The sequence below is a fragment of the Melanerpes formicivorus genome, unplaced genomic scaffold (genome assembly GCF_026170545.1).
Source record: "Melanerpes formicivorus ecotype bairdi unplaced genomic scaffold, bMelFor1.0.p_v2 SCAF_105, whole genome shotgun sequence".
In the NCBI taxonomy this organism is placed as follows: domain Eukaryota; kingdom Metazoa; phylum Chordata; class Aves; order Piciformes; family Picidae; genus Melanerpes; species Melanerpes formicivorus.
In genome coordinates, this window is record NW_027142457.1 from 424254 (window position 1) to 442871 (window position 18618).

The 18618-nt window shown below is 42.0% G+C and overlaps 1 protein-coding gene across 5 annotated transcripts in view; it reads right to left on the reverse strand.

The window, feature by feature from the left end:
• Nucleotides 1-1016, reverse strand: part of ST18 (ST18 C2H2C-type zinc finger transcription factor) — a 172366-nt gene extending 171350 nt beyond the window's left edge. For all 5 annotated transcript variants that reach the window (XR_010990871.1, XR_010990870.1, XM_068166701.1 and 2 more), the window contains exons 1-2: nucleotides 939-1016; nucleotides 498-627 (exon numbers count right to left, since the gene is read on the reverse strand). Coding sequence is in view for 3 of the 5 variants with exons in the window: in XM_068166701.1 (XP_068022802.1) it covers nucleotides 498-627; nucleotides 939-977 (169 nt within the window). In the remaining 2 variants the exon portion in view is untranslated. The remainder of the gene's footprint in view (nucleotides 1-497; nucleotides 628-938) is intronic.
• Nucleotides 1017-18618: the final 17602 nt, after the last annotated feature.

Consider the following 18618-nt stretch of genomic DNA (forward strand, 5'->3'; position numbering starts at 1 on the left):
ATCAATCACTCAGATATTCAGCAGGAATCTCTAATATTTATATACTGAATCAATAAATATCTTGATGACTCTTTTTTTTTTTTTTTAATATAATCTTCTTTGACTTCTGGGACACTCAGGTTTCTCTCCCTTCTTTCACCACCGCTGAGGCTTACATCACTATGTCCTACAGCTGTCGGTGCTTAGAAGCAGAAGCAACGCAGCAAAGACACCCTGAAGATCCAGAGGCCAGAGGGGCTCTTCCCACACCTCGGTGGAGAGGTGCCGAGTGTGTTCCCCCCGCCACCATAGCATCCTCCTCTCCCCGGTACTGACCAGCAGAGGGAGGAGAGGGGATCCACACAGCCCCACGTCCCCAGGGTACCACAGCCCCTTTGCACTACAGCCAAGCAAAACTACAACTGACAGCCTCAGCTTTAGCACCTACAATGACACCACACACCTGACCTCACCCAGCAAGCACACTAGTATTTGATTGTTTGTTTTCTCCTTCTTACCTTTACCTAGTGATTGAGGACAGGCATCCAGAAGGTGTCCTGGTCTCGCTGTGTTTGCCACCACTCCAGTTCTCACACTGCTGCTTCTAGGACTTGGATGAGCAACTGGATCCAGCCTGCTTATTCTGTTCTGTGTTAGAAAGAAAACATTTTGATGTCCTGCTGCTAGAATTGGGCTTTTGCACAACGTATCAGAGCAAGTAGATAATCGTTTTGAGATTTGCAAATCAGCATCTTCTTCTGTAAGTGGGAAATAGAAAATCTTATCAAGACTTCCTAGAACACACAAGGAGCGAAAGTCATTGATTCTCGCTAAACAAGGTGTTGACTAGATCACTGTGAAACCAACTTCTTTCCAAGAGGCATTTTCAAGCACAACTTTCAGTTAGCTCTGTGTAAAACATTCCACAACAGCCCCAATAACTTTTTTTTTGTCCTTACCTCTGGTATCCCAGCGAGGTCACATTCTGTTAAAAACATCCTGTCAAGCTTGGTACAAAAGGGCTCCAAAGAATCAGAATGCAGAAGCTATGCAACTTGCTGACTAACTTTGCTCTGTGTTATTTACCAACCACACAAAGAAAATGCTGTCTATTCAAAACACAGTTCAAAACTCTCTTCACAGAAAGTGAGTGAACAAACAGTCCCATGTCCGACGCTGTAGTCACAGCTCCCATGAGGCCCGGTGATAGCTCTGGGGCATGGGACGGAGTGACACCGCCAGCAGCCACTACAAGGCACTTTTGTAAACAAGTTGTGCATGTGTGCACAGAGGAGGAGGAGGAGGAGGTGGGTGTCACTTTTTGCTCTTTCTTAACATTAAGCTATATTTGCTCCATCCTCTCTAAACCAGCCTTGTCTTACTTAGTCTGCCGGCCGCACTCTCTATAGGCCTTGCACAGTGTTTTCCTCACTTACAACCTTTTGTTTCTTCCAGAAACAATCTGCAAGAAATATCTGGAATTAATTTCTGAACTAGATTTAGAACTCTCTGGCTGGGTTAAACAGCAGCAGCTAGTTGAGAGCCTTCTAGATCCCTCACAAAAATTAATCAAAGGACCTCTGTGGCTTACCCTATTTCACACCCAGCAAAATCCAGAACACCTGAGACAAGCCTTTTGCTTTGGTTCATTAAAGAAACAGGCCTCAGTTACAAATGCCATACCCTAATTTCAAGTGTTCAGTATTCCCATGAGACAAAGTGGGAATTCTGACCCAATATTATGTCATTGCCTCATTAGACAATGGAATTCTTAAAGCAATTTAGGATTGCTTTAGGTATCAGAGGAACTTCTGATTTGGCATTTCAAGTATTCCTAAAATCACAAACCCTCTCCACCCACTTCATCATTTTAAAGCCATCAATTTTTTGAAAACTCTTACCCCACTACTCTCCAAGCCACACTTTGGCAAAGAAGCAGAACTGGTTGTTTCAGCTCCCTGTAGGAACATACAGACCCAAGTGCTTCCTGTGCTGGCCAGTAGCCTTCATTCACACCAAGCCCATCTTGTGTACTGCGTCCAGTTCTGGTGCCCCCAGAATAAGAGGGACATCAAACTACTGAAGCAGGTCCAGGAGAGATTCTATGAATCTATGATCATTCCAGGTATGATGTAGAGGACATTCAGCTGCTGATATACTTGAACAACTGAACAAATCATGACCAATAACTGGATGATAAAAGTATAACTAATAAATGCATAAGTTTTCTAGAAACACACAAAATCTTAACACAGGTAACTCCATTTCTTTTAGCTGTACTTGCAAATAATGGATGGTGAATGACCTTACAGTAGAATTGTCTAAGTAACTCTCCAGATTTTTAAACCACATGCAATTGTTTCTCAGTACCCAACTCAGTTTTTGGTCAGTGTCTGCAGTGATTCCTTATCACACAACACCATTCTCCAAAAGTAATCACTAACAGATATCAGGTGAACCTTCACTGCTCCATAGGAGCTGAAGACACTGCAACAGGTGCTGTTGCTTTTTAATCTACACTTTGAAAAGCAAATGAGCCAAGGTGAAGTTTTCTACTCCTCTTTCTATTTTAGCTTTATTTCAAGTTTATATTGTAAGCTCTTCTCAGATCATTGACATTAGTAATATGTTATAGAATAGTATACATGTACATTCCCTCTTTCCCTACAACCTCATTGTTCCACTTCATTATATCTCAGGAACACATTCCCTGGCCACTAAAATACTGCAGTACACAGTAGGTTGATTCTTTTCACAGCATCACTGTGAGGTCAGAAAAAAGCTGCCTGCTTTATAGACTGGGAAGACCTCGATTATATCTTCCTCTTAAGCCTTTCCTGAGCTCTATTTTTGAAGAGGTCAGAACCAGCATGCAGGAGTCTGTACACAAGAGCAAAGTCTACAGAACATTGTTTCCTGTGTCCAAATATCTGACTGATTTTCTCTTCTCTACTACTGATCCTGTAACTGGCTTTTGCAGGGAAATCTACTAAATAATGTGTGTTAAAGGAGTCTGAGAACTTAAAACTGTGAAACTGTGTTCAGATCATACTCCTTTCCCATACTGTTACTACAGAAAGAGACAACCCCCTTTTTTGGATCAAAATCAGCAATAACTTAGGAAAAGAATAAAAGGTGAAATTGTCATTATGTGATACAGACAGTTTCATATTGAGAGAGCCATTGGTCATTGGAATGGGCTGCCCAGGGAGGTGGTGGAGTCACCATCCCTGGAGGTGTTCAAGAGGAGATTGGACGTGACACTTGGTGCCATGGTCTAGTCATGGAGTCTGTGGTGACAGGTTGGACTCGATGATCCTCGAGTTCTCTTCCAACCTTAGTGCTACTGTGATACTGTTCCAGTGTCTTTGGTACATCTGAGTTAATCTGTGCTAGATTCTCTTTTAGTCATTTGCAATCTTACATTCCATGTCACACATAAAATGGTCCTCATTGAAGGGCACCCATTAAGCATTGTCCTCTCTTTGAAACCTGAATGGAGATGAACACTTCTCCCTTGATCTGCTCAGGTCTGGACTGTCAGTAGCTCCAATCAGCTTCACAAGGATTGTCTTGGACAGCAAAGTCAAGCTTAACTTCTCAGAAGTTACTCCCATCTACCTCTTGCAAACTATCAGTTCTTAAGCAATACCAACAGCAGTCTGTATGTGTGCTTTTCAAAACTGACTTCAGCTTATGGAGAAATAGGGTTAGAAAGTTTAAGTTTTGATGTCCATTTGCCAAATGCAGGGCACATGGGAGCTAAGATGTGAACCCAATAACGCATTTAACCTCAAAGACTCTTCCCTTTCTCTCCCCAACAGCCTCACCAGGAAAATGAGGCCAAGCAAGACTGGTACTAATTACACAGACAGAGAAGCTCTAGCTGCAGTCACCAGCCTGCTGCAGAATTCTCTGGGGACAGCAGGCAGAGTTGGCAAACAAAAGTGGAAGGGGGTAGAAAGAAGGAAACAAAATGGGGTTTTTTTTCTGGCTGTTCACAAATTATATCTATGACTTAAATTAATCTAAATGCACAAAAAAATCCAAGCAAGCTATGGAAAAAAAAGGAAACTCAATATTTAGGTGTCAAATAACTCCAGAAGCAATATTGGATACCAATGAGTCACATGCTCCCATCAGGTGGTTTAAAAAGCTAAACCAAAATCTGTTCAAACATCCTATGCTTCCTTCTTTTCCATGTAATTACCATGAGTTGCAGCCCAGAGTGATGCTGTGGAGAGGGGTGGTGGGAGTGAGGTGAATTGGAACAGATAAAAGCTGGGTAAACCACTCCAGTAGTCAGGCTCATGCAAAAGTACTTAACCAGAAACAAATGCTGCTGATGCTTTTGTTCTGGTCTTTCACTGAAGCTTATTCTGGCCTTCTAATGTGTCTCCTATAGGTTGCCTCTGCCAGGCAACTGTGCATGTCCTCAGAGTCCCAACTGCTAGCACCACCTTTATTTATTTATTTCCAACCTAAATAAACTCTTAATGGCTTAACATAAAACATTTGGATTTTTTTATTCTTTTCTTCTCTTTGATGCACACAAAATAATAAAAAAGCCAGAAGCACAATAAGCCATAAGGGAATGAAAGGGATGATTGTTCAAAGCCCTAGTAAAAGGTTTGTTGCTTTATTTATATATATATTTTTTTTTAACACCACCATTTCAAAGCCTTTTAAAGAAGGCTCCTCCTCCTCAGTTGCCTGCCAAGACAGTACTTAGCTGAGGGAGGGAGTGGCTGCTCTTTAAAAGATGATGGTATCTATTAGAGAGTGAGGGAAAGAGAGATATATCAAAAGGCTTTCCCAAAAAAACAGTTGTCCAGACTGGCCAATGAAAAGAAACAAAAGGTATGAGATGAGGATTAAATGGAAAGAAGATGGGAACATTAAACCACACAGCACCGAGAGAGAGAGAAGAGAATTTGAAAGCAAAAATGGTTCTGTTCAGTTCCTTTCAGTTGCACCATTATACTAACCATGCTCCGTATTTAGGCATCTGTCAGGTAGTAATTGTGAAGCTCTCCACAAAAATTAACTCTGACAGCCCTCTTTCATCAGGTAGGTGAGGGACAGAGACCCACTCACAGGCAGGCAGAGATCAGGTTGTACAGCTGGTTTCCACACAATCCCAGAAGGCTCTTTGACAGCACAGCACGTCGCAGCCCTTGTCTGGGTAGAAGACAGGCCAAGCATGGCTGAAATATCTGGAGATAAGCTAAGGACTGTGCTCCTTATCCTTCCTTTTAGAAGCAAATATTGCAGTCTAGGACTCACTCTTAGGAAAACACCTCCACAGTGATCCTATTCATAGTATCATAGTATCAGTCAGGATTGGAAGGGACCACAAGGATCATCTAGTTCCAACCCCCCTGCCATGGGCAGGGACACCCCACACTAGATCAGGCTGGCCAGAGCCTCATCCAGCCTGGTATTGCCTGAGAGTCTGTTCTCTCAAAATACTGCCAGCACCAGCAGTACAGATGTGATCCAAACTCTTTGGATAACTTGGTGCAAAGCTGAGTAAAAGCTGACAAACCTCAGTTCTGCCTTTGCAATAGGGAGCCAGTGCAGTTGCCACTAGTGGTGTGTCCATGCTGACCTCTGCTTACATAGTAGATGGTCTGTAGTTCACTCTGGCTACAGTTTTTCCACTCCTAGAAGTTAGGAAAGACATATTCTTCTTTGGGGTATAAGAAATCTGTGCAGGAGATTTCCCTCCCTGGGCAGGGACACCTCCCACCAGCCCAGGTTTACCAAGCCCTCATGCAACCTGGCCTTGAACACCTCCAAGGAGGAGGCACCCACAACCCCCCTGGGCAACCTGTTCCAGTGTCTCATGCTGTAAAGAATTTCTTTCTAATCTCCAGTCTGAATACACCCTTTTCAAGCTTCAATCTGCTCCCTCTTACCAAATCACCACAACTCCTTTTTAAAAGTCCCTCTCCAGCTTTTTTGTACTCCCCTTTCAGGTACTGGAGGGTCTTTCTGGAGCCCTCTTTTTTCCAGGCTGAACAGCCCCAACTGTCTCAGCCTGTCCCCACAGGGGAGGTGCTCCAGCTCTCTGATCACCTTTGTGACCCTCCTCAGGGTCTGCTACAGCAAAGCTTTACCTTTCCTGGCGGACTACAGTCTGTTACACCAGCTTGCAATAATCAAAGCCATTGGGCACAGAAGTGCTTGGAAACTTCCCATCTGAAGTGTACGAAAGAAACTAATGCAAGAGGATGTTTTCATTGTAGCTTGACTGCAGTGAAAGATTCCCCAAACTCCTGAGGTCTGCAGCTGAACAGACAACAATAATGACTACAGGCAAAGACCTGAGCCTTCTAGAAAAGGTGATCAGAATTGCTATGTTTACTTTCTTCAGTGGTGCTTCAGCACACCTGAAAATGCAGGGCTATGTGTATCTGTACATGACTTTCCCCTTCATTTCCAGATGAGCTACTTAAACCCATTAGATGTCTCCAATGAATTCTGCCAGTAGAGAGTGTTCATGGTGATGGTGATCATTTCAGGAATACTCATTTAAAAAAAAAACACAACAGTTTGCTTGAACTGTTCTCATCACCAAACTAATCACAATCTAATTAAAACACAACATGGGAAACGCATTTTGAAGAGCCATTAGCAGAAAAGAGACTGTCTTGGTATGGGTAATCAGTGCCTCTGAGGATGAAAGGGCCAGCACCTGACTCACTAGACGTACAGAAAAGTCTCCTGAGCTTTGTGAAGGATTAAGATGATGTGATGCTGTTTCTTTCATCTAAACTCATCACTTTTGAGATGAGAGGAGCTTGGGCTGCCACCCAGTGGTATAGATTCAGCCTTGGAGACGCAGTTTGAGCCAGCTCTGTAGCTCTCCAAGTAACAGCAGAAACAAAAGCAACACCTCGATGGTGCTATTGCTTCTTGCACCTCTGATATTCTGGATCAATCAATCAATTCCATTTACAAGTTTAAACATCTTTCTAAATGTTTACCCCAGGCCTTAGAGTCAGGCTGAAGTTTTGTCCCCTGTGTCTGGAGCGATAGTTTCTGTAGGACAAAACAAACTTCAGAAGCAAATATCGTAAGTATACTTGTTAATTATGTTTATACTCAGCTACAAAGCAGTGATTTTGAAAGGCTTGCTTTGATTTTCCAAAGGCAGGTTGTGCTTAAAGGTTGGACTCGATGATCTTTGAGGTCTCTTCCAACCTTAGTGATAACTGTGATACTGTGAGTCTATCACAGTACAAGCCTAGAGAGCTGAATTCCACCCCAAAGTTTAACTTGAAGCTTTCACTGCACCCCTAGGAGAAGCCTTAACATTTCAATTAAAGCAACACACACAAACTGAGTACTAGAAAATTAATAGCAAGTGGCAAACCTGAAACCAGGATAGGCTGAGCCCTTTTCCAAAGGCTCTGTTACGATTAACAACTCCTGGTCAAAATGCTTTCCTGCCACAAGAGGGAGATACAGGCACATGAGTTGGTCTTGACAAGGTGAAGAAAATCTAGCATCCTTAAATGACATTTGCCAGGAGAGTTGTCTAACCCGTTTGTTCTCTCATGAACACAGAAGCAGCTCTGAAACCGGAGAGACTGGCATAGAATACTTCCTACTCTGCACCAGCAAATTATAGAAAACAGAAGTAAAATTCAGGCATGTTAGATTTTCACTGAGGTACAAAGAAGGAAATAAGCAAGAAAAGTCCAAGCAGCATTCCAAGGAAATAATACCTAAGATGAAAGAGTTTGTCCTAGAGATGGAAAAGATGAGTTAGCTTCCATTAAATTGATCTTGCAAGATTAGTTATGGGACCAGTATTTTATTTGAACCGTAAGGGAAACCATTTAAAACTGCCATGATAAGAGAGAATGCTTTTATAAGTGTAAGAGGAAAGAAGTTCAGCTGTGATGCTGGTTTGTACTAACATAGGTGTCACATTTCATAATCAGTCATTTGTGTGCACACTTCTTTTAACAGAACAGCTTACAGTATTCACAGGTAAGGAAGATCCACTCAGAATGTGGATATCCCCAAATCTGTGCATGTACTTTAGACCTAGGATGACAGGCTTCTGCTGGAGCTGCCATTTCCTTCATTCCTCTTCCACCCTATGATATTGATTTATCAGAACATATTTAATTCCTGATTTGTTTTAAACCACGAGTTGATGATTTTCCTATGATAACTTCCCATCTGAAGAGAAGAACTTGAACAGAACTGCTGGATAATCTCCATATATAAAATGATTCAGATGTGATTCAGCTGCTCCATGTGCATACATAAACAGATTTAGTTAAAAGAGGACCTGGCATTCTGGGATGGATGATGGCAGACTGAGTCAAAAGACTAGAACAGGAAATACTGCAACATTATTCTCTATTTCTGTGGTCAGGGCAAAATGTTAGACCCTGAGGAGCCTTGCTTAGAAATGTCAGGCTCCTTGGCCACCTTCTGTCTTGTTTCTCTGTGTCAAAGTCTTGTTTTGTGATCTGAAGATGGCAAGATTTACAGTCCCTGCAAAGATCAAACAGAAAACCTGAGCTCGACCTTGACTGCAGATCTCTCTGGCTTAACTTCTTACCAGAAGACTGTCACTTCTGAACATTCACTCAGCAGAAATTTACCATTCAGGACACACAATAAAACTCTCAACCCTATGCCCTTGTAGCCCCAAAAAGAATTGCAAAATGAAAACAAGTATAAAGGACAAAAGTAAAACCCAATGACAGAAGGAGGAGGAATGGAGGGAAAGAAAAAAAATCTAGGAAAAAAAAATGTCTACTAATAAAAGCCATCAGATACTGCAAATGCTTTAGAAATCAGATTATCAGGACCTGTAAGAGCATTTATATTCAAATGTAAAGTATAATAGGAATACATCTTCCATGTATAGAAAATCCACATAAGGTAGAAAGAGGCTATAGAGTGGAGCAGACTCCCATCACCACTGTGGATGCTCCTCCCTCCTGGGTGATGACTAGAAGCACTTTCAAGTCAGAAGAAGTGCTCCAAAGAATCAGCTGAATTGATGTCCTCCCCCACACCACAATGGAACAATGAAAGCCCTCACATTTACACTGCCAGTAGCAAAAGAAGAGTGCAGGGTTTGAGCGCCCTTTGGAGGTAGAGAGGGCAGAGAGATCTTATCTCTGTATTACCGAGCACAGTGAGCTGGCTGATAAGTAGGTATTAATAAACCTATGCTCTTAATTCCAAAATTGGCACCATACCAACCTGTTGCTCACCCTGCTAACACAGCAGCTCTGAGTCAGTGTGATTCGGAGCTAACAGGCTGTGACAGTGACTGCAGACTTACTAATAACTCCCAGTAAACAAACTACTGGCGGTGGGAGAAACAGAGGCAGACGTTGATGAAAGGAGTTAGGGCTGAACCTAAGAATAATAGCTGAGGCAGGGAATTAACATCTTTTTAATCATGACCCCAATTGCAACTCGAGACAAACGACACCCTTCAGCACAACAGCTGGTGCCAAGCGTGGCCACTTTAAATTTCACTCTCCAAGGAGCTGGCAATGATTTCTGGGCTTCACAACAGTAGTTATTAATTTCTTCCCTTATGATAAACTTCTCTGAAGTTGAGATGCCATGAAGCCCTTTCACATGAATATGGGCAGGTAATAAAGGCACTTATGCCATTAAGAATGCATTAAGAAATATGGAAAACAGACTGGAGGGTGTTGGTTTAATGGACAACCGTGTTCAGTGCTTTCATAAATATGTAGGATAATTTCTTTGACATATTTGTACAAAGAGAGAGACACCAACACGAGTGACTACACAACACTGGCTCCTCAAGTGCTAATGGATAGTTTTCTTATTTTATTTCTTTTTTCCTGCATTTGTGGACTTTTATTTTAATGAGAAAACTACAAATGACTCACACAAACAGAACTACTCCAGTCATTTAAATAGGACAGAGTCTGGGCCCTCAGCAGACACCCTACATGCGTTCCTTTATGACATCAGGATTTTTCAGGCCAAGGTCTATTCCTTAAAGCAAAATATCAGTGATTTTTTAATATTTTTTTCCCCTGGCAGCTGAGATCTTCTAGTTTATACTCTTATTACACACAAGCATGTTTGTTGAAAGCAGTAAAGCACATCAGACCTGTCAGTATTGAGCTCACTGTGTCATGCGCTACACCTCCTCTGTGTGTAAACAGTCTTTGAAACCACACAGCCAAACCATCCAAAAACTAATCATGAGACCACAGATTTCCTCTGAAACCAATGCTCAGCCCCCAAAGAATGTTGCCTTTATGCCATAGTTTTCAGTTTGTGTCACCTTAAACAACTCATTTGTGAAGAGAGGGCTTGGTTCAGACCAATAGGGATAGGGATAGGGATAGGGATAGGGATAGGGATAGGGATAGGGATAGGGATAGGGATAGGGATAGGGATAGGGATAGGGATAGGGATAGGGATAGGGATAGGGATAGGGATAGGGATAGGGATAGGGATAGGGATAGGGATCTCCCCTCACATACACAGGCTCTCAGCTAGCTAAAGAATAGTAAATCTCTATCTCAAAATTATTGCTACAGATCATATTAGAATGATGCATTATATATAAACAAAGTTGGCGAGGGGTTTGGAGCACAAGCCCTATGAGGAGAGGCTGAGGAAGCTGGAGTTGTTTAGCCTTGAGAAGAAGAGGCTCAGGGGAGACTTATTGCTCTCTACAGCTACCTGAAGGGAGGTTGTAAAAAGGTGGGGGTTGGTCTCTTCTCCCAGACAACCAGCAGCAGAGCAAGAGGACACAGTCTCAAGCTGTGCCAGGGGAAGTTTAGGCTGGGTGTTAGGAAGAAATTCTTCCTAGAGAGAGTGATTGCCCATTGGAATGGGCTGCCCGGGGAGGTGGTGGAGTTGCCATCACTGGAGGTGTTTAGGAGGAGACTGGATGGGGTGCTTGGTGCCATGGTTTAGTTGATTAGATGGTTTTGGATGATGGGTTGGACACGATGACCTTGAAGGTCTCTTCCAACCTGGTTTATTCTATTCTATTCTAAACACACATGGCATTCTATATAAACATACATGGTATATATTAAAATCAAGTTTTAAGGCAATATTCAGAACACGTTTTTGTCTAAACCTCATGATGTTTAGTGAGCAAGAAATGCTGATAAAGCTAATTGCAGTGAGGTTAGTTACTGTCAGGAAAATGCATTAAGAATGTGATTGTGGCTACTCATAGGAAAGCAGTTAAAAGAAACCAAGACCTTGTAGGTTCTCAGGCAGAACTCACAACTAAGTGAACAAGAACTGTCTCTAGAGAACAAGATGTAGATCCTGAAAGTACTTTGCCAAATTCAGCTGATGGCATGCAGAATACAGAAAACTTGGGTACATTCAGAAGAGTATATGTTTATGTTCTGCCAAGATAAGCTGGAGAGATTTACAGTTCACCTAATTCTGCTTTATTCCTTCCTGTCCTGATCAACTGAGTTGTCAGGAGTGCAGAATTCTTGGATTTGAAACACAAAACTCCATTTTGTTTGCTTGTTTGTTTTATTTAAGAAAATCCTGTGCTGCTTCTCTGCCTCTGCTAAGCCTACTCAGAAAACTGGCAGGGGAAAATGAAGAACTTGAAACATTCAGGAAAAGAGCAGCAAGGAAAGCAGTGAAATATTTCCTTCTAAGGGCACAGCCAAATGTTCCCTTCCAGAGGCTGCAGAGAGCGAGACAGCCCTTTAAACCCTGCCACAAGTTTACTTGTTTGCTTTTCAGACAGTTAAAAGTTTTACATGGACACTTATGTGGGGTTGTATCTCAACAGCTTGGAGATCAGAAATATCTTAGTACCTTTTCTTTCCAGCACCTGACAACAGCAAATTTCCTGGGGCAAGCCCTTGACTAAATCTTATCCCTAAGAACCTTGTCTACAGGACTCAAATACTTCCAGGCATGGGGACTTCACTACTGCCCTGGGCAGTCTCTTCCAATGTCTTACCCTTCAGTAAGAAATTCTTCCTGTTCCAATTTCTTACCCTTCAGTAAGAAATTCTTCTTAATATCCAGTTTAAACCTCATCATCTTAACATCATCATTGAACTGTCCACACCAGCAGATGGAAGCTGTTGAAACCTACAGCTTCACAGAGAAGCAGGACAGAGACTGATTGCTCCTAACAAGACAGGCAAGTTTAATGAGCTGGTTTGGGAACTGGCCTCAGATGGAAGAGGCTGATCCAACGGGGCAGGCTACTGTCTCAAAACCTTATGTCCCAGAATATGGTGGTGAAATCTTGTAGGATGACTCTGACTCCAGCTGACTCAAATCCACCTTAACAGCCAGAAGAGGAGAGTGGTCTCAGCAAAGTGGATGTTCAGAAAGAGTATGTACAAGAAAGTCCTTATTCACTGGGGTGACTGAGCTCTGCAAACAGGGTGGCACTGGGCATGTGTAATTTCTGCTAATTTTCATGCTTTATGGGAATATTTGGAAAAACTTAACTTTCTAAGAGTGTTGCTTTTCAGCTCTGACACTGGTAATAAACATAAATTCAGTCCATTAGCATTTTGTTGGCGTGGTTGCCAAGAGAGCACAAGCAATAACAAAATGTGAAGCACAGAGAAGACTGTGCATAAATGATTGGGGTGTGAGTGGGGTCATGTCATGGGAGAGAGCACAACAGAGTTGACAATTCAGTCTAAGGGTGTAATTAGAAAGACAGTCATTCTACCACTTCTCAAACACTATTAGAATGGGCAGGGAAGGTGCTTTTATTTCAGCCACTTTCCCATTTTATTCTCTGCCAAAGGTAAAGTGATAAAAAGAGCACCTCATGGATCAGTCTGGAGGGAGGTAAAGATGTTCCACATTAGAATCACTACTATCACTATTTTAAAAACCATAATGCAGTACCCACTGTTACACCTCAAGGGTGGAGAATTATTTACCTGCAGGTAAAATCTGCATGTTTGGTCCATGTGATAATAAGAATGACTTCCTCAATATCTCAAATCATTCATTCATCTGTTATTGCACATTTAAAAAGCAGTGTTGTTGATAAGTCCACTGAAAGCTGATTGAAAAACAGTCTACACACAACCTACAAATACTTTTTATAATGAAGGACTTGACAATGGGATGGACTGAGAGAGATATCCACAAAAAGAACTTCTACCTTGAGTGTGAGAAAAATCTTTTTCATTTCTCAAACTATTTGAAAAGAAATGGAGGCTGGAGGCAATTCATCCTCTTCAGCTGCCCACAAATGTTTAGGTGGGGCTGCAGCATAGTGGCAGCAGCAGCAGCTTCACAAAGGTCATTCATTTCAAGTCTGAAAAGCCGCCTTCTGTATTTCAGCTCACAGTCTCTGAACCACTACCTCAGTTCCAAGAGAAAGGTTTCTGCCCTTAGCCATCAAACTGAAAAATTTAAACAGCTGCAGCTTCCCTTCGTTCATAACCAAGGGGGAAGTTACCACTCCAGCACCACAGGCCATGTGTTCTTGTTTTTATTGTCTAAGAAAAAACAGATCCTGTATTTCCTACCTGGATCTACAGAACACCTCTGAGTTACAACTGCCCACAACACCAAAAAACTGAGTTAGAGTTTTTGTCACATAATTATGAAATCACCAAATTGCTGTTTCACATGAACGTTTCTCCTTCTTTCCCCTCTCACCATCTTCTCTTAACCACCCATAACAACCCACTTCCACACTACATTTCTTTTCCTCTAAACATAAAGTAATTTATTGGTTTTGAAAGTCTTACTTGTTAGAAGTTAGAAAACCAGCTCCAAGGCACGGTGATATTATGCAGAAGGGAAGTTTATAATGACAAACTTTTGAAGACCTCTGATCTTAAAACCTAACCCACACAGAGCAAACTTTCCACAAACTTTGAGCTCATGTGACCAACTTTATCCTCAGCAGTAGCTTCTCCTTTCTTTATGTACTCGTATTCAAAACTTCCACTCCAATGTACACAGATTTACTTACTGCATGCAGGTTGCTTTGCATTTACTTCCTCTTAGTGATCTTTATCGTTTACTTGTAGTCTTCCAGCTCTGCGAACACTTAGCTCCATCAATGCAGTTGTTGATGGAGCAGCCACTCCAGGACAGATGACCCATCCTAGGAGACACACACACCCCCCACCTGAGGCAGTCCTGCCAGGACTGTGGTCATTTCTCAATGGGCAACTCCAACCAGCTGACAGGTCACTGTATTGACTCCTTTCACACACACACTCTCAATCTCAATTGATTCTCTTTTCCTCAGCTTCAGCCTTAGTTTTCCCTCAGCAAAATCTCTAAATATAAGCTTTCAGCTGAACCTGCTGAGCTACAACCCCATCTAGTCCTCAAAGCATGTTTTTATTTAAAAATGTAAAATAAAGAATTTCTTAAAGTAAATAAAACACCAAACCAACAAAACCAAACCAATAACACACGGGAAAACAGTCTTCTAACTCCCCATTTAGGTATCACAGTGTCAGTCAGGGTTGGAAGGGACCACAAGGATCATCTAGTTCCAACCCCCCTGCTAAAAGCTTTAGAATAGAATAGAATTATACAGGTTGGAAAAGACCTTTGAGATCATCGAATCCAACCTATCATCTCACAGGGCTTATGCTCCAGGCCTCTCCCCAGCCTCATTACCCTTCTTTGTACACATTCAAGAGTCTCAATGTCCTTCTTAAATTGCCCAGAACTGGACAGAGTATGTTGTGCTCATTGCACAACGAAGCCTGTTACCTTTATTTCCTATTGATGACGTCAGGACATTCCCTACTGCGTGTGACATAGAGTAAACAGAGTGAGATATGCCAGCTTCCTAGAGTGTAAATCTGCAGACAGCTAGCAATTTTGGTTTGTGAAGTTTGGAAGAGATGTTATCAGACAGTACCCTGCTGCCAATATTAAGTGCATGGTTTATTCTGTCAGTCATTCCCAGCAGTGTTACTCAGAAGGTTGAGTTTTTCCTCCCCCACGATTGTTTCCACTGAGTGTTATGTCAGTGATCATTTGGCCAGCACTACACCAGGACTTTAATCGTGCTACACAACATGATTTGTGAACAAGTTTTGTGGAAGCAAACGCTGAGCAAATAATCACTATCAATGCAAAACTGTTCATGCAAATGTTCTAGAAAGCAGATGGATGCTTTGGCTGTCATATGAAGGAGTGTTTCCTAACTCCTCATTGCTATCAGTTTTAGCACATTTCAAAGCCATTTTTCCAAGCTTCCCAAGTTTATGGATCTCAGTAAGTTTGTTACATGTTAGCTCACTCTGGTCCTGGTGTCCACACTTCCAAATGGTTCATTTCATTGCCCTATTGCTTCATCTTCTGTTTGAAGAAGACTGAGAATTTTGACCAGTTTTCTCTTCCCAATTTCCTTCAAGAGTATGCATGACAGAAGAGAATTGTGCAGCAGAACTGTTCCTCGGAATAGTTTGGTCCCCGCATGTTTAACTAGCACCTGGTTGCTGTAGAGATTCTTTTAATACTTCTCTGGAGTTAAGAAGAGGAGATTGGAAGACTATGGATTAAAGGCCTTTGCTATTTCTCAGCAGCTGAAATGTTTCAATTTTCTGTAAATTAATAGAATGATTGTGACACAATGCCACGTATTTCTGCTAAGTTATGCTAGTGAGACAGCCTGGTTTGGTCAAGAGTGAAAGTCTCTCTAACCTGACCCTTAATTTGTGAGATCTGTGTTGCACGGCTTAGTTGGTTGAGTGGTGTTGGATGATAGGTTGGACTCAATGATCTTGAAGGTCTCTTCCAACCTGGTCTGGTCTATTCTATTCTATTCTATTCTATTCTATTCTATTCTATTCTATTCTATTCTATTCTATTCTATTCTATCTTTTATTTGTGCTTTATTAAGAAGACACTTAGATAGATACTTGCCTGACTTAAGTACTGAACTTCAACTGACTGGAAGCCTAGAGCCCCTCAGTTTAGGAAACATGTTCAGTTGCTGGAACATGTCCAGAGAAGGGCAACAAATCTGGGGAGGGGTTTGGAGCACAAGCCCTATGAGGAGAGGCTGAGGGAGCTGGGGTTGTTTAGCCTGGAGAAGAGGAGGCTCAGGGGAGACCTTATTGCTTTCAACAACCTGAAGGGAGGTTGTAGCCAGGTGGGGGTCGGTCTCTTCTCCCAGGCAACCAGCACCAGAACAAAAGGACACAGTCTCAAGCTGTGCCAGGGGAGGTTTAGGCTAGATATTAGGAAGAAGTTCTTTCCAGAAAGAGAGATTGGCCATTGGAATGTGCTGCCCAGGGAGATGGTGGAGTCACCATCACTGGAGGTGTTTAGGAAGAGACTGGATGGGGTTCTTGGTGCCATGGTTTAGTTGATTAGATGGTGTTGGATGATAGGTTGGACTCAATGATCTCAAAGGTCTCTTCCAACCTGGTTAATTCTATTCTATTCTATTCTATTCTATTCTATTCTATTCTATTCTATTCTATTCTATTCTATTCTATTCTACTCTACTCTACTCTACTCTACTCTACTCTACTCTATTCTGGTTTTATCTTCACTTTTAACATGGCAGCCTAGAATTATACAACCAGAATCATAGCTGGAATCAAGTAAACATCATTATATTTTCTAACCAAAGGACCACAAAACATCTTGGCAGCATCAACCACACAAAAGTTCTTCACACAGGCACAGCATTTCCTTTTTGAGAGAGGTGGCAATGCTCCATGGAAAGGGAGTAATGGAAAGGTCAAATTATATTACAAGATTTTTTTGAACTTTCAATTTAATTTGCCTAGTCCTCCACAGCGCTAATTAGATAAATTAATTAGACATTAAAAATTTGATTGAGTTCATTAAAAAAAATACTACATTAAAAATAAAATTTACTAGAGAATATAAAATATTTCATTTCTGGTGGCTAAAATTAACACACAACCCTCTTCAAAACCTCTAATTGCAGGTGCTTTGCAAAGGAGGAAAGACAGATTCATCCTTTTGCTTGACCATAGGACAGCAGCAGCACAATAGACATGCAATACTCCAATATAGAATAGAATAGAATAGCATAGAATAGCATAGAATAGAATAGACCAGACCAGGTTGGAAGAGACCTTCAAGATCATTGCGTCCAACCTATCAATCAATCCAACCCACCTAATCAACTAACCCATGGCACCAAGCACCCCATCAAGTCTCCTCCTGAACACCTCCAGTGATGGTGACTCCACCACCTCCTCGGGCAGCCCATTCCAATGGGCAATCACTCTCTCTGTATAGAACTTCTTCCTCACTTCCAGCCTAAACCTCCCCTGGTGCAGCTTGAGACTGTGTCCTCTTGTTCTGGTGCTGCTCGTCTGGGAGAAGAGACCAACCTCTGCCTGTCTACAACCTCACTTCAGGTAGTTGTAGAGAGCAATAAGGTCACCCCCAAGCCTCCTCTTCTCCAGACAAAGCAACCCCAGCTCCCTCAGCCGCTCCTCATAGTACTTGTGTTCCGAATCCCTCACCAACTTCTTTGCCCTTCTCTGGACACGCTAGAGCAAGTCAACCTCCTTCCTAAACTGAGGGGCCCAGAACTGGACACAGTACTCAAGGTGTGGCCTAACCAGCGCAGCATACAGAGGGAGAATGACCTCCCTGCTCCTGCTGGCCACATTTACATGTAGAATTCAAGAATTACGCATTTCCTGCTGTCAGTAGAGAAAACAGGATCATAAGCCTTGAAATATTGAATACCAACTTTTCATATTCCTCCTAAGGATACCACAAGCCTCTCTTACCAACAAAGAAAATCTTACAGCAACAGCTTATATGGGACCAATCATGTAATTTTCCAAATATTTCTGATGTACACTTCAACTTTATCCAGTTCTAAGACTGCTCCTTGGGGCATCTGTTTGCTTTCCTCACTGCAGCATTACCCAAGATCTGCCTTTTGGGCCTTGCACTCTTCACATTATAAATTATTCTAATTCCACTTCACTCATTTTCTGCTTTGTAGAGTGGGATTTGAGGTCTCTGAATTTTTCAGGATGACTGTTACTGCTGACAAAGTGTGCCTGGCACAGCCCCAGCTCTTTTCTTACTCCATCAAAACCTCATTTTCTGTAATATTTCTTCCTAGCTGTTTCTGCCACTCTAGCATTCAGATGCTCGTAATCAGGAGTGGCATTAGGTTGTGCAGGGGTTCTCACCATGATGCAGGGTGCATACATTTAAAGACTAGAATCTTTAAGATTGAAACTTGGTGGAACTTAAGTCACACTGAAGCAATTCAACCTTCATTTTTAAACGAGGACCAAAGCCTAGTGAGAAAATACACAACAAGCCTGATAAATTAATTACACTAATAAATGTTTATAACCTGTAGCTATTGAGTTGGGGACCTCTGAAACTAGGAGCCCAAGTCTTCACCTCCCTAGCAAAGGGGGGATGCTTCCACTTATGTTTGCTCATTCATCTTTGAATGTTCAGAATATATTTAGTAGCTCCTACAACCTCTTCCATATGTAGATGCTACCAGATTTCTAAGCTGATGGTGCAGAAGAAACTGAACAACCTTCCACATTATGGATAGGATCCTCTGAGAGACAAACTTCCAAAGAAAAAATAAAGACCTCTCTTAAAAACAGAACTTCCCCTGCCCAGATTTACCTTAGATAT